Genomic DNA, 15,398 nt, shown 5'->3' with positions numbered 1-15,398 from the left:
CTCTGAAAACCACTCCCCTCCCCTCCTCCATCCAACCAGACAAACCAGCCCAACACCAAAAGCTCCGGAGATCCCAACTTCTCTGCAGAACTGCTTGAAGACAACTCCCCCCGCAGTCTGGACTCCCTGGTGTAATAGCAATGATCATGGAGATCTGACACCGCTCCCCCCCTCCGCACAGACCAAGCTAACATCCCCCTGCCCAAGAGCTGGTTCTCAGCCTCTTCCCTTCTTGTCAGCAGTGCTGGGGATCCAGACCATCTCATCCCCTACCTCATCAGGTTAATCCTGTTACCATGGTGATCCCTACAGCCCAGCAACACTGTTAGGGATTACTTTGGTTTTATTCAGTGTCTGAAATTTCGTATTATAATGAGAACCAGTCTTCTGGAAATAAAATCTAAAATTTAACTTCAATTTAAGGACTTTAAAATCACTGGTTGTGGGGCATTCTGATTCTGTACTACACAGGGGAAAACAACAGATAAATTTTCTGGTTAATTGATGTCACTGAAAACTTCAGGAAGAGATCAGGAAGATATTAAGTAACCATCTCCCGTACTAACACATTGTTAAAGACGTATCACTGCCACTTCATGCATGGTTTAGGACAGGTCTGTCTTGTCATTTAAAAGCTCTGGCCAGCTGTACACTCAGGGAGACATCCCTCAACACTATAACAACAGAGGTATATTTTGGGCATCTGCAGTTTGTGCTCAGAAGCTTTCAGACTAGCCGCTTATCAAAGCTAGGAAGCGATCAGAAAATACTCAGAGGTTCTGCCAGTTGGGGTGTGCTACCATTATAAATACGTAACTCTAAGTTATCTGTCTATATTCAAATTGTTAAGGTAAATGATTATAGCCACTGAAACCAGAGTTAATTGTTGACTGTTGTTTTGTACTTTTTTTTAATACAAATACAATGTGTTTGGAGAACTGAATACTCTCCAGGAGATCTGCTGTGTTGAATAAAGACATTTCTATCACCAGTTTCAGTTTCCAGGTGCCTCAGTTTAGTATCTAACATACTCACCTCCAATACATCAAGGTCATACTGGTTGTGCGTGGCAGCATGTGTGTTTTTAACATAATCTATAATTATCTTGGCTTCATCTGTCTGTTTGTCCAGAACCTGATGGGGAGAGTTGAGGAAATTAAGTTAAGCAGCAGAAATGAGAGGCAGTAACATGCATGTCAACTCTTGTAACTCTGGGTGAGTGAGGGAGAAAAGCAACAATAGACATTACTTTGATCAATGGATGTCTGAGTCACAGGAAGACCATTCAGCCCCTCATACATGCACTGTCATTCAATATAATGGTGGGGCCTCAATTCTCACATTCCTGCCTAATCCCAGTCTCTTTTAGTAACCACCTTGACCTCCGATGCACTCAATATCTCAAGCTCCTAAACCTTTTGTAGTAGGTGTCCAAAAGTTTATGATCTTCATGAGGTATTCCTGAAGTGGACCAGCCCTTATTTGGAAATTGCTGCCCTCCACAGTTCTAAATACCCTCACTTGGGGAAAACATTTGTTTAACATTTAATCTGTTGCATCTTCTGAACTCCAATAATGGTCCAGCTTCTCAGCCTTTCCCCATCAATAACCCTTCCATTGCAAGGAAGAGGCAATAAAAAGTGGGACAAACTAGATCCACTGCTCCATTTCACACCAACCAAATGATTTTGAGAATTAGGCCATTCAGCCCATTAAGTCTGCTGTCATTTAATCACGGCTAATTTCTCACCCCCCACCGAATTTCACTCTTCCAACCCCTCTTCTCATACTCCTTAATCCCATTACCAGTGAAAACCCAATTCCAGTCGCCACCCTCTTGCTGGAGAAATTCTTTCATCTCAGCTTTAAGGGGATCCTAGATTCTACGTATCCTCCCAGTTCACTCTATCCAGGTCTTTCAGTATCCATCAGGTTTCAATGAAATTCCCCTCCGCACCCCACCATCCTCTGAACGCCATCAAGTTCTGGTCCAGCGACAGCAACTACTCATCATACATCAAGCCTTCCATTCCTGGGATTTTTCTTGAGAACTTCCCCTGCATATTGACTGGTTGTATCATGGCCTGCGATGGAAACATCAATGCCCTTGAAGAGTAAATCCGACAGAAAGTAGTGGATACAGTCCAGTCCATCATGAGTAAAGCCCTCCCCATTATTGAGAGGAGCACTGTTGCAGGAAAGCAGCATCCGCCATCAGGGACCCCACCACCCAGGCCACGCTCTCTTCTCACTGCTGCCATCAGGAAGGTGGTACAGGAGCCCCAGGAGTCACACCACCAGGTTCACGAACATTTATTACCCCATAATCATCACGTTCTTGAACCAAAGGGGATAACTTCACTTGTTCCCTCATTGAAATGTTCCCACAAACAATGGACTCACTTTTGAGGACACTTCATCTCATGTTCCTGATATTTATTGCTTATTTATTTATTATTATTATTTCTTTCTACTTTGTATTTGCACTGGTTGAACACTCAGTTCATGTGCCTTTCATTGACCTTTTATGGTTATTATTTGCTTATGGATTTATGCCTGCAAGAAAATGAATCTCAGGGTTGTATATGGCGACACATATGTACTTGGATAATAAATTTACTTTGAGCTCCAAGGCCAACATACCTTCACAACCCAGAACTGCTCACAATATTCCAAATGTGGTCCAACCAACCCCTTTGTTCCACATCCTCTCAAAATGAATACTATCACAACATTTGCCTTCCTTACTACTGACTTGGGATGAAATGATGAATTTTGGGAACTCAGACATGGCTGGACATATAAATGGCGGTTTTAGATCTTCCCACAAGTGGAAACAACTGCCGTAATCTGCGGTTCAACAGGCAGCAGTCATGGCATAGGTTTAAAGATATTCTGTAAGTTTAGCCACAGATTGCTGCATGGAGTAGGTTTAAATAAAGAATAGTTCCACATATTACCTTAATATCTGTATGCAGCTTCTCGTAATTGATGTCAATGGGATCCTTGGCATCATCTTCCATGCCATCCTTGAGGAGACTGTATGCAACCTCGATGTCCAACAGGCTGTCTAGCATCTGGACCTTGGTCTGCAGAGGGGACAGAGATACGTGCAAGGAGGCAGTCAGAGTAGGGAGCAGAGTGTGATATAAAGGAGTAAGAAAGCTAAAGAGCAAGGAGGAAAGGGGAAACAGAAGAAAACAGGCAGAACAAACCCCTCAACCCCGCACCATTGCTAATGCAGTTAGACAATATTTTCCAGCATAATTATAGAGTAACACAGCACAAAAGCAGGCCCTTCTGACCAACTTGTCGGTTACTATGGTGCTCACCAAGCAAGTCCTTTTGCCCAATACGTCTCCTGTCCAACCACTTCCTGTCAGCTTAACCCATATACCCACAGTCCTTTGCAATGCCCCCTCAGATCCCTGGCAATTCTTTCACCTCTACTTTGGGCAACTCTGCAGGCAGTGGATTCCAAAGCTGGGGCCTCCCAGTGCCTCTGGCATTCCTTACCTCACTGCCCTGAGCATGCTGCCTGTTTGACGATATTTACACCAGAGAAAAATGCCATCAAGCAGGATAGAGTGCAGAAAAGCTTTCCAAGGATGTTGCCAGGACTTGAGAGGTTGGGTTACAGGGAGAAGTTTGACAGACTGGAACTTTCTTCCTTGGAGTGTAAGGGAATGACCCAATTGTGCCCTCCTGATTTTATACACATTGATAACCTTACTGAGCTGTAAAAAAGATCATGTTGGCAGAATTAAATAGTCTTTCTTCTCCAGGGTTGGGGAAATCATACAATAGAGGGCATCAATTTAAAGTGGCGTGGGGGAGATTTAATTGGAACCTAAAGGAACAATTTTTTCATCTCGAGGGTTGTCAGTATATGGAGGTAGAAACAGGCAGAATTACAGCATTTCAAAGACACTTGGACAGGCACATAGATAGGAAAGGTTTAGAGCTATATGGGCCAAACTGGGGCAAACAGGATTAGCTTAGACCACATCAGCATGAGTAAGTTGGGCCAAAAGGCCTGTTACTGTCATGCCCGCTACCATAAACACAAATTTCCTGTCACCAAGGTTACCTGAATATATTCTTCATTGTTCAAGAGCGGAGGTTTCTTCATCCCAAAGTCATGTGGTATGAGTGTGTAGAAGCGATTGGACAGGTCCAGTATCTGAGACTCCGACCCAGCACTGGCAACCACCTCAACACAAGAGGAAAATCTGTTAGCCTCTTCCATCAATACAAATTCACCACCCCCTCCTTTACCACATCCATTCAGAACTAAACTTCCTTTCAATTTAACCCGATGCTTGGCAATCCTTCCCCACCAATCCCTTGAGGTGATGGCATACCCTCGATAGTGTTGGGAAGCTCTGGTTTCTCACATGGCCAATGGTTGAATACCTCCCCGCGAGATGCCAAGGGCCATGCCCACTGATGGGTACCAATCACTGGATGGCACGGTGATGCAGCAAACAGAACAACTGCCTCAGTACCAGAGACCCAGGTTCAATCCTGACCTCGGCCACTGTCCGCATGGAATTTGCATGTTCTCCATGGATGCACCAATTTTCTCCACATCACAAAGAACTGCCGATTGGTAGGTTAAATGTCTTCTGTAAATTTCCTAGCTGTTGTAGGCCCACCATCAGCACCAGGGTATCTTCTCAAAATTACCTTTTGGCAGGAGGTACAGTAGCCTGAAGACCCTTTTCACCAGTTTCAAGAACAGCCCACTTCCCCTCAACTATTTGGTTCTTGAATCAACTAGCACAATCCTACTTACTAATCCAGAAGAGCAAATATGACCTCTCTGCACCACCACTGACTTAGATTTTGTTTTAATTGTGCTCCTTCTTGTAAAAATTGTGAAAAAAGTTAAACATTATTCACATTTTCCCTGTGAATATAATTTTTCTGTTTTGCTGCTACAAGTTTTTCATTGTACATGTACATAGATGTATTTGTGCATCACAAATGCAATCAGGGGAAGCTGAAGGGAATACAGGAGAAGACAGGCTACGGGCAGAAATAAATGAGGGAACACAGCAAGTCTGGCAAGCCCTCAATGGATTGACTGGCCATGAGAAATGAGATTCACAGCCCAAGCAAGGAGCAAGCCATGAAGAGCACCGAACAATGAGTATAAAGGGCCAGATTAGTGAGTGAAAAGCCACTCTGAACAGCAAAAGGCAGAGGCTCTACAGACAATGTCCAGGGTGGTGCAGCAGAGAAATTGTATTGGAATTCCCTTTTGCTGGTCTGGGACCAAGCCCTCAGCTTTCCACTGCTGTCCCAGTGATGCATGTGGGTACAGGGGGATGTCTGTAACATTACCCGCTGAACCTCGTTGAGGATGGAGCAGGCACTCTGGATTCGTAACATTACCTGCTGAACCTCGTTGAGGATGGAGTAAGCACTCTGGATCTGCCTCTTGCTCAGTTTACCCAAGGGCATCTTCTGAAGGTCGATCTGCTCGGGAGAAAAGAATTAGGGATGCAACTGGACCATGGTTAGCTTCATGTGGTCACCAACATTCCCTCATTCCATGATCAATATCCCCACTATGCTCACACAGAATTTAAATAGGTCCACTACTTAAATACACAAGTCAGCCTGGAGTGACTCAGAACCAGTGCGGCTCAGCCCAACAAGAAACAGGACACTGATGGTGCTCCACTTCAAAACAGAATTTAAACCGCATCACAGCAAATTCAGTTGATTATCTGGAATCTGGAAATACAGTGGATTCTGGTTAATTGACAAAGGCAGACATCCGGATGTTCTTTATTGATTACAGCTCAACATGTAACACCATCATCCCCCTCAAAATTAATCAGTAAACTCCAAGACCTGGGCCTCAATATCCCCTTGTGCAATCGGATCCTGGATTTCTTCACTTGTAGACCACAGTCAGTTCAGATTGGCAGAAATATCTCCTCCACAATCTCCATCAGCCCAGGAGCACTGCAGGGATGTGTACTTAGCCCCCTGCTCTACTCGCTTTACACCTATGACTGTGAGGCTAAGTACAAGCTCCAAGTTGTAGGCTGCATCAAAGGGGGTGTAGGCTGTATCAAAGGGGGTGATGAATCAGCGTACAGGAGGGAGAATGAAAACTTGGCTGAGTGGTGTAATAACACCCTCTCACTCAATGTCAATAAGACCAAGGAACTGATTGCAGACTTCAGGAGAGGGGAACCAGGTCCACGAGCCAGTAATCAGAGGTGGGGAAGGTCAGGAACTTTAAACTCCTGGGTGTCACTATCTCAGAGGACCTGAACTGGATCCATCACATAAATATTATTGCAAAGAATGTATGACAGCTCCTCTACTTCCTCAGGAATCTGTGGAGGTTCGGCATGTCATCAAAAACCTTGACAAATTTCTGTGGGTACGTGGTGGAAAGTGTACTGACCGACTGTATTATGGCCTGGTATGGGAACACCAATGCCTTTGAGTGGAAAATCCTATAAAAGTCAGTGTATTCAGCCCAGTATATCACCAGTAAAACTCTCCCAACCATTGAGCACATCTACATGAAATGTCGCCATGGAAAAGCAGCATCCATCAAAGGTCTTCACAAACCAGGCCATGCTATTTCCTCATTGCTGCCATCAGATAGAAGGTACAAGGGCCTCAGGATTCGCACTACCAGATTCAAGAACAGTTACTACCCCACAACCATCAGGCTCTTGAATAAAGGGGATAACTTCACTCATTTAAGGACTCTGTTATATTGTTATTTCATGCTTTTTACTTATTACTATCTATTTATATCTGCATTTGCACAGTCCATTTATAGTTAACAGTTCTTGATGTTTACAGTAACTGTTCTACAAATTTGCTAAGTATGCCTGCAGAAGAAGAATCTCAGAGTTGTACGTGGTGATATGTGCTTACTCTGATAATAAATTTTACTTTGAACTTTGGCCCAACAGTTAATCAAAGCAGCCACTTATTTGAAACTGTTAAAGAATAAAAATTCATCAAGAAAATAGCTTGAATTCCCTTCGTTTTTGGAACATAATGCCACATAATTGGAACAGGAGACTCTAGCGTCAGTCACGTGCATTTATATGGCCATCAGACACTACGCTGTGCTTAGAGTGAAGAGTTTTTAAACAGCATCAGTTGTGTGCATCAGCGTTCAAAGACCAGTGATTTTTGTCTCTGATAGTTGGCGAGACATAAGCAGTAAGACAAAACAGAACCACTTTCATCACTGCAGCATCAAACACTCGGGCTTGGAGATGCCAGAAACAGCTGGAAATGAAAATTGAACTATTTCACTACTTCAACAAGTTAGGACCTATGAAGAATTTGACAATATAATCAATCATCTTGAAATGTTAAATGAAAATGAAGATTTGGAGGCAGTGTTCAGCGAATTTTGAATAACTATTAAGAACTAATAGAGTTTTATAGTACTCTGGTACTACTCATAGTGTTTCAAATCCGTTCTGTATTTTATTTATATAATCTGTTATTCCATTAAATGATAGTTTGTCTTTTTTTAAAAAAGCCTTTTTAACTATTTCCATGAAACTTCAGCTAACTGGGGCAACAGATTCAAATGTACAGGTCCTGATATATTCAAATAACGAGAATCCACTGGATATCAACCAGATTTAGTGACCATGCTTGGAAAAAGCAAGCATCCACCTGGTTAATTAAATTTCCTCAGGGAGCGAGATCTGCTTACCTAGTCTCGCCTGGCCAATAAATGATTCCAAATCCACCCTACCTGTCAACATTTAAATGAGCCCTGAAATTGCCCAGGAGGCACCCAGTTTCAGGGAAACCAGGGATGGGCAATAAATTCTGGTAGATCTGCGTGGAACAATTAGTCTCCAACTGAACTGGGAAGGCCCAACAACTGGTCTGCAAAGTTTTATGTAGTGACAGTGATCCACATACTGACCGAGAGGGAGCTACTGTGCCACCTGCTGGCCTGTTCCTGTATATGCATTGTGTCTGCAATCTGCTTACATATGGAATTCTCAACTGGCACAGTATTCCTGGCATTACAAGTTGTTATCAAGTGTGCCCAAAAAACCTCAGCAAAAGGAATATGAGGAAAGTTTTTTTAAAACATAATATTTTATCTCAGTCTATCTTCCAACCCATCAAATGGGAAAGAACCAGGAAGCATTCTGTTGCAGAGCCAATCAGATTGCTCCTTTAAAGGGCAGGATCATATAGAGAGGCTGAACAGCAGCACAAGCAAAATGCTGGAGGAACACAGCAGGTTCTAGCAGCAGCTATGGAAAGGAAATGGGCAGCCAACATTTCTGGTTATGACTATCTAGCAGGACTGAACACTAAAATCTCAAATTTCCTTTTAAACAATGGCTCAGCAACTACCATCGTTATCAGCGGAAATATGATCGTGTGCGCAAAATACTTTCAAGGAAAAAAGAAACAATCTGCTGAAGGAACTCAGCGAGTCAAGCAGCATTTGTAGAGGGAAAGGAATTGCCAACGTTTCAGGTTGAAAGCCTGCATCAGAACCGATTTCAAACTGCTTGTCAAATAACTTGAAATATGAGCTTGCCCCTCCTCTCCCATCTCCACCTCGCCCGTACCTCAAACTCCACCAGGGCCTTCTTCATACTTTCCACATCGAAGATGGTTCTGATGAGCTCCTGTACGGCCTTATCCAGCTTTGATTTTGTACCAGAGCTGGCAGTCAGCTTCTTCACAGCTTCCTCGTCCTTCGGGAGAGAGGAATACAGCAAGGTTCTTGAGTCTGCACTGCCATTGACCTTTGACCTCAACAAAACACAAGAACCCGAGAAACAGGAGCAGGAGGAGGCAATCTGGCCCGTCCAGCCTACTCCACCATTCAATAATATCATGGCTGATCTGACCATGGACTCACCTCCACCTACTTACCTTTTCCCTACTCTTAATTCCCCTACTATGCACAGATCTATCCAACCTCGTCTTAAGTGTGTTTACTGAGGTAGCCTCCACTGCTTCATTAAGCAGAGAATTTAACAGGTTCACCACTCTTTGAGAAAAAGTTCCCCCTCATCTGTCCTAAATTTATTCCCCCGAATCTTGAGGCTACATCTCCTAGTTCTAGTCTCATCTACCAGTGGAAACAACTTCATAATTTTATTTCTATAAGATCTGCTCTGATCCTTCTGAATTCCAGTGAGTACAGTCCCTGGCGACTCAATCTCTCCTCATAGTCTAACACCCTCAAATCTGGAATCAACCTGGTGAACCTCCTCTGTGCCACCTCCAAAACCAGTATATCCTTCCTCAAGTAAGGAGACAGAACTGCATGCAGTACTCCAGATGCGGCCTCACCCGTTCCCTGTACAGTTGCAGCATGACCTCTATCCCTCTAGCAATGATGGCCAACATCCTATTTGCCTTCTTGATAGCCTGCTGCACCTGCAAACTAACCTTCTGCGATTCATACACAGGCCAAGTCCTTCTGCACAACAGCATGCTGCCATTTTTTTTAAACCATTTAAGTAATAATCTGATCCTCCATTCTTCCTTCCAAAGTGGATTAATTCTGTTGAACAGTGCACAAACAAGTAGCTCCTTCAGATCCCTCGGGGAATGTCTGTTCCACCCTGACACCAATATAACCAAGCTAATCAGCCTGCAGTTGCTCTGTACATCCCTCCATTCCCTGCCTGTTCAAATATCCACCTAAATGCTTCTTAAAAGTTGTTTCCACTACATCCCCCGGTAACATATTCCAAGCACCCAATCTCTGGAAACACTTACCCCACACTTCTTTAAACTTTCCCCTCATTTTAAATCTATACCCTTTAGTGTTTGACACTTCTGACCTGAGAAAGAGTCTATCTATCCTATCTTAACTCTATACACTTCCACCTAGTGGCCCATTGTTTCAGTGTAAACAATCCAGTGTCCAACTTTTTCTTATAGCTAATAAACTCCAATCCAGAGATAACACTGGTGAGGCTTTTCTGCACCCTCACATCCTGCCACAAATGCAAACTAAACACCAACTGTTGCCTGAACTCTGATATAGATGCAATCCAACACCCCAGCTTTCATACTCAATGAAACCAACAAAGGCAACTACACCATACACCTTCCATAACACCCTCCCTACTCTACGGGAGTTATGGACTTGCACCCAAAGGTCCTTCTCTACAGCAATGTGCCCAAGGGTGCTGCCACTTATTGCATATTTGCCTTATGTTTGAACTCTCAAATAGTGCAACACCTTATACTTGTCCAGATTAAACTGCATGAATCTCACACCCTTTAGTGTATAAAGATCTGCCAACCCTTCTGTTCAATATACTCAGTGACCAAACCCTCACCTGTGGATGAAGAAACCTGACTGTGGTTCCCAACACCCAACCTATCAGCACACTTGACCCCAACTCCAGATACCCCAAGGGGAACATCAAACATGGAAACAGCCCACAATATCTGTGCCAAACATGACACCAAATTAAACTAATTTTCTTCTACAAACAATCAAGTAGAGGTCGCATAGACTAGGACCTTATCCAAGGGATCAAAGGGCCATAGACAGGGTGAAAACGAATAGGCTTTCCCAACGTTGGGGTGCTAAATACAAGAGGGTACCCAAGATCAAGAAGGAAGAGATTTAAAAGGGACTCCAAGGACAGCTTCTTCAAGCAAAGGGTGGTGCGTATTTGGAATGAACTGCCAGAAATAGTGGTCAAAGTTAATTAACATTTAAAAGCCATCTACACAAGTACATGGGTAGGAAAGGTTTAGAGGGCTAGGGACCAAGCATGGAAGGATGGGATTAGCTTGCCGGTCAGTCGGCATAGACAAGTTGCATTGAAGAGCCTGATTCCATGACGTATGACTCTTCATCCAGATCCCTTGATGCCCATATTCATTTGACATCTTCATGTGAACATCACTATCGTATCTGCTTCAATCATCTCTAAATTTTCCTTACCAATTTCTCTAAAAATCTATTAACGGATAGTTGGGCCCGAGGAAGCACTGAGGAACAGAGGGATCTTTCTAGACAAATCCACAGGTCCCTGAAAATGGCACACTGATTTTATAAATGGGGAAGAGGGTAAAGAGATACAGGGCTTCCCTAACTGGGGCATAGAACGTAAGAACAGGGAGGTTATGGTTAGGCTACAGCTGGGGTTCTGGTCACCACACGATAGGGAGGCTGTTAGGGTGCAGAGAAGATGGAGCACTTTAATTATCAGGAGAGTCTGGGTTGCTTTCATTAGATCAGAGGAACACCTGACAGAAATATACAAAATTACAAGCAGCATGGATTGGGTATACTTTATAGTACCCCTGAGCAAAGAAAGGCACCTAAAATCAAAGGGCATGGATTTCAGATCGGGGTAAGTTTAAAGGGGATCCAAGGAAGCCAGTGAGGGAAAATCTGGAATGAACTGCCTTATAGGGTAGGGTTGGGTAATCTGGAATACACTGCCTTGCAGGTGGGGGTAGATAATCTGGAATACACTGCCTGATTTTGGAGGGGGGGCAGGGACTCTAACATTTAAGAAGCAACTGGGCAATCAGTTGAATGACAACGCAATAGAAGGCTGTGGAGCAGCTGGTGGGTGGGATTAGTGAAGATAATGGAATACAAGGGAGTGCAAAGCCTGAATTAACTGTCAAGTCATTAATACGGAGTTAGCCTCCCAGAAACACCAACAGCCTCAGCAAAGCAGTAGACATAATTAATGAACCCTCCCACCTCAAACATGCTCCCTTCTCCCTCCGCCCGTCGTGCAGAAGAATACAAAAGCTTATGAACAGCTATCACCAGGCTCAAGGCTAGCCGCTATCCCTTTATTATCAGACCCTTGAATGGATCTCTTGTAAACTGAAGATGAAGTTGTGATAATCGCAATCTACCCATTCACTGTCTCGTATCTTATTGTACTGCACCTTCTCTGTAAGTGTGACTATTCTGCATTCTTCTTTTTATAACCTCGATGTCTGTATAGAACAATCTGTCTGGATGCCTTGCAAACAAAAGGTTTTCACTGTATCATGCTACATGAGACAGTAATAACCCACAACACAGCAGTGTGGTTTATCTACCAAGCTTTGAGATGGCACTCGGAGGGTTAAACAGATGTACCATTGCTAGAAACCTGCCATGGTCAGATATGGCAATTCTAACACAAGAGAATCTGCTGCTTTAGAATTGCCTTGAGCAGTGGACTCAGCATTATGGACACACACCTCCCCTTCATATTTGTCTTATTTACATGAAGTTCTACATCAAGAAGGATCTCCTCTATCTGGGTCAAGCCACCTTCTTATAAATACCATTGGACAGGAGGCACAGAAGCCTGAAGTCCCACACCACCAGGTTTAGGAATAACTACTTCCCTTCAGCCATTCGGCTCTTGAACCAACCAACAACACCCTAATCCCAACACACTGACCACTTTGCACCAAGGTGGACTTTTGTCGTAATTGTGTTCTTCCTTGTAAATAAAGTATATAATCTACTTTTAATTAATGTTTTTCTACGTGCCTACGGCATGGCTGAAGGAAGTTTTTCAATACACCTCTGCTACACATACTTATGCATATAGCAGTAAACACAGTGATCAGAGACGGGTTGGTGTGGGATAGGTTCGAGAGATGCCATCCACCCACCTGGCCATAGTCGATTTCTAAGGGGTAGAACTTGTTGGGATATTTGGTGAAATTCTTGGAGTGCCAGGCATTGCCCGTCTTCTCCTCGTATAGACCCAGGAAGTGATCGATCGCATGCTCCTTGGAGGACATCTTCTCCAGCTTGTTGCCACCGATGGGGGTCCCCACTCGGCCCCAGGACCTGAAGACCCAGTATCTGTGGGCATCAAGAGAAACTTCCAGGAACAGCACTCCATACCTGAACCCCCTCCACCCCTACCCAGGCAGTCTGCAAGGCCCTCCCAGTCAATGAGATATTATGGAAACCCGGAAAATTAAAGCGAGGGGCACCAATGGAAGGAAAATCCTGTGAACTTTTAGAATCAAAGAAATGTACAAAACAGAAACAGGTCCTACAGCCCACTGTGTCCTTGACAATCATGGTGTCCACTGAGGCCCATAACCCTGCATAGCTTTCCTATTGAAGTACCTGCCAAAACACCTTTTAAATGTAATCATTATGTCTGCTTTTATTGCCTTTTCAGGCAGATGTTCCAAATATCCATCACCCTCTGTATAGAGAAATTTGCCTCTCAGATCTCCATAAAATGTCTCACATCTCACTTTAAACCTGTGCCCTCTAGTTATAGACTCCCCTGCCCTGGGAAGAAGACTCCACACTCTCCATTATTTTATAGAGCCATAGTCAAAATGCAGAGAAACAGGATTTCTGGACAAACATGTCCATGCCAGCCAAATCATCAGTCTGAACTTCTAAACCTTTCCTATCCATGTACCTGTCCAAAAACACTCTCAGATGTTGTAAATGGACCCACCTTTCCTCTGGCAATTCATAACCATTTGTGAAAAATTGTCCCTTAGGCCCCTTTTAAATCTCCCTCGCCCCACTCTAAATCCATTCCCATGAGTTTTAGACTCCCCTATCCTGGGGAAAATGTCCATGACCATCCTCCTGTCTTCATATACATCTCTTATCAGGTCGCTCAACGTCCCGCTCTCCAGTGACAATAAGCCCAGCCTATCCAATCTCCCGTTATAACTACAGCCCCTCCATTCTAGACAATGTTCCAGTGAATCTCCTCTGCACTCTTTACTGCGACCACACACTTCCCAAAGTGTGGCAACCAGAAATGAACACAGAACTCCAAGTGCCGTCTGACCAGAGGATGGCAACTGCTACACAGAACTTCTTTTCAGAGACTCATCATCTAGCCTTGCTCCCTCAATCAGCTATCCGACTGGGTGAAGACCCACACCCTTGAGCGAAACCCAGCCTACACAGAAGCAGCACGGCCACTCAGAGGCCAAGGGTCTCTGTTCCAAAAGCTGATTGGTCCCTTTGAAGGGGAAACAAACACTATGCCAGCCTCTCGAGCTACCATCAGGCAGCAAGTACAGATGCCTCAAGCACCACATCACCAGGTTCAAGAACAGCTATTGAACCAACCTTAACTCTAATCAGTACAGCTAACAGCTACAATAGTTTTGTTCTTGTTTTCATTGTGGTCTGTGAAAACTGTGCACAGTATAGATCCAATGCTACCTGCCTATGACAACAAGTAAGTTGTCCACTGCACCATTGTGAACATGTACCTGCACATACTAAAAAGAACCTGACTTTGACAACTTCTGGGTCCAGAAGTGAGGCCATGGGATCTTCCCAATCTGTTCAATAGAGGGGCCAGGGATTGGGATAAAAGTGAAAAATGCCCTGGCAGAGAATTAGAGATGGTGAAGAGACCCTCAGGGAAGGGGAGGTGACAGGTATTACTTTCTTTTGCCCCCCTCCTGATCAGACACTGCTACAACCCCCCCCCCCCCAAGTGAGATGAGCCAGCCCTCTCTCCACACTGCTCCTCTGCCCAAGGGGATTCCCCGGCACCTCCAACCCACCTCTTCCTGTTGTCATCCTCCAGCAGCTGCAGCTTGTAGTAGGAGTTGGTGCCCCGGGTGATGTCGACCAGGCCTAGCGTGGCACTGAGGATCCGGCCGCCCTGCTCAAAGACGTGCGCCGAGTCCTCCAGCCCTGCCAGAGTGAGAGCAGAGTCACTGCCTGCCCATGTCCCCACCCCCACCTCATCCGTAGGCCAGACACAGGCGCTGGGGACCAAAGAACCTGACACGGATAGAGTACAACTCTGCGGCAGGAGCCACTTTCTCCCCACCGAACCCCTCTCCCTTGCAACATCCCAGAGGCAGTATAGACAGAGCAAGCACACATGTTTTTGTGGCAACCTGATCCAAAAGGCAAGTGGGAGCGGGTCTCCACTTTCAGAGTCCAGGTAATTCCTGGCTTCATATGGTCTCAGCCACAGACACGACTGAGAGGAGCCAAGGAGCCATTTCACTTGCTCTGCAATTTCTTGCTTCACATGGTGCTGGAGACTGAAAGAAAGCTCTCTCCTTCTGCTCAAAGCTACCACAGGTTGTGAATAGGGAACTGGCAAGGACAGAGTTAAAGAGCACAGAGGAAGACTCTTCGGCCCCTCTAGACCATCTCTGACCAACAACCACCAATTTACACTAATCTCAGAAATACCCCCCCCAAGATTCTACCTTTCACCCACACAACAGGGACAATTAGTCAACTGGCATGCACACCTTTGGGATGTGGGAGGAAACTGGAACCATTAGGAGAAGATTCATCTCCAAACAGAAGGCACCGGAGGTCAGGATTGAACTCGGATTTCTGGAGATAAGAGACAGTGGCTCAACTTGATGCATGCAGTCCACTGGGACATTTTTAAAAATGATAA

General features: G+C 44.6%; 1 protein-coding gene across 1 annotated transcript in view; it reads right to left on the bottom strand.

The window, feature by feature from the left end:
- Nucleotides 1-15,398, bottom strand: part of parp1 (poly (ADP-ribose) polymerase 1) — a 56,331-nt gene that overhangs the window by 6,444 nt on the left and 34,489 nt on the right. The window contains exons 12-18 of the mRNA XM_059982718.1: nucleotides 14,536-14,668; nucleotides 12,643-12,838; nucleotides 8,601-8,729; nucleotides 5,401-5,484; nucleotides 4,091-4,213; nucleotides 2,961-3,089; nucleotides 1,036-1,134 (exon numbers count right to left, since the gene is read on the bottom strand). Of these exons, the coding sequence (XP_059838701.1) occupies nucleotides 1,036-1,134; nucleotides 2,961-3,089; nucleotides 4,091-4,213; nucleotides 5,401-5,484; nucleotides 8,601-8,729; nucleotides 12,643-12,838; nucleotides 14,536-14,668 (893 nt within the window). The remainder of the gene's footprint in view (nucleotides 1-1,035; nucleotides 1,135-2,960; nucleotides 3,090-4,090; nucleotides 4,214-5,400; nucleotides 5,485-8,600; nucleotides 8,730-12,642; nucleotides 12,839-14,535; nucleotides 14,669-15,398) is intronic.

This window comes from Hypanus sabinus, chromosome 10 (assembly GCF_030144855.1).
Source record: "Hypanus sabinus isolate sHypSab1 chromosome 10, sHypSab1.hap1, whole genome shotgun sequence".
Classification (NCBI taxonomy): Eukaryota; Metazoa; Chordata; class Chondrichthyes; order Myliobatiformes; family Dasyatidae; genus Hypanus; species Hypanus sabinus.
Note: the sequence above shows the minus strand (reverse complement) of the source record. Positions and strands in the feature narration are given on the sequence as shown.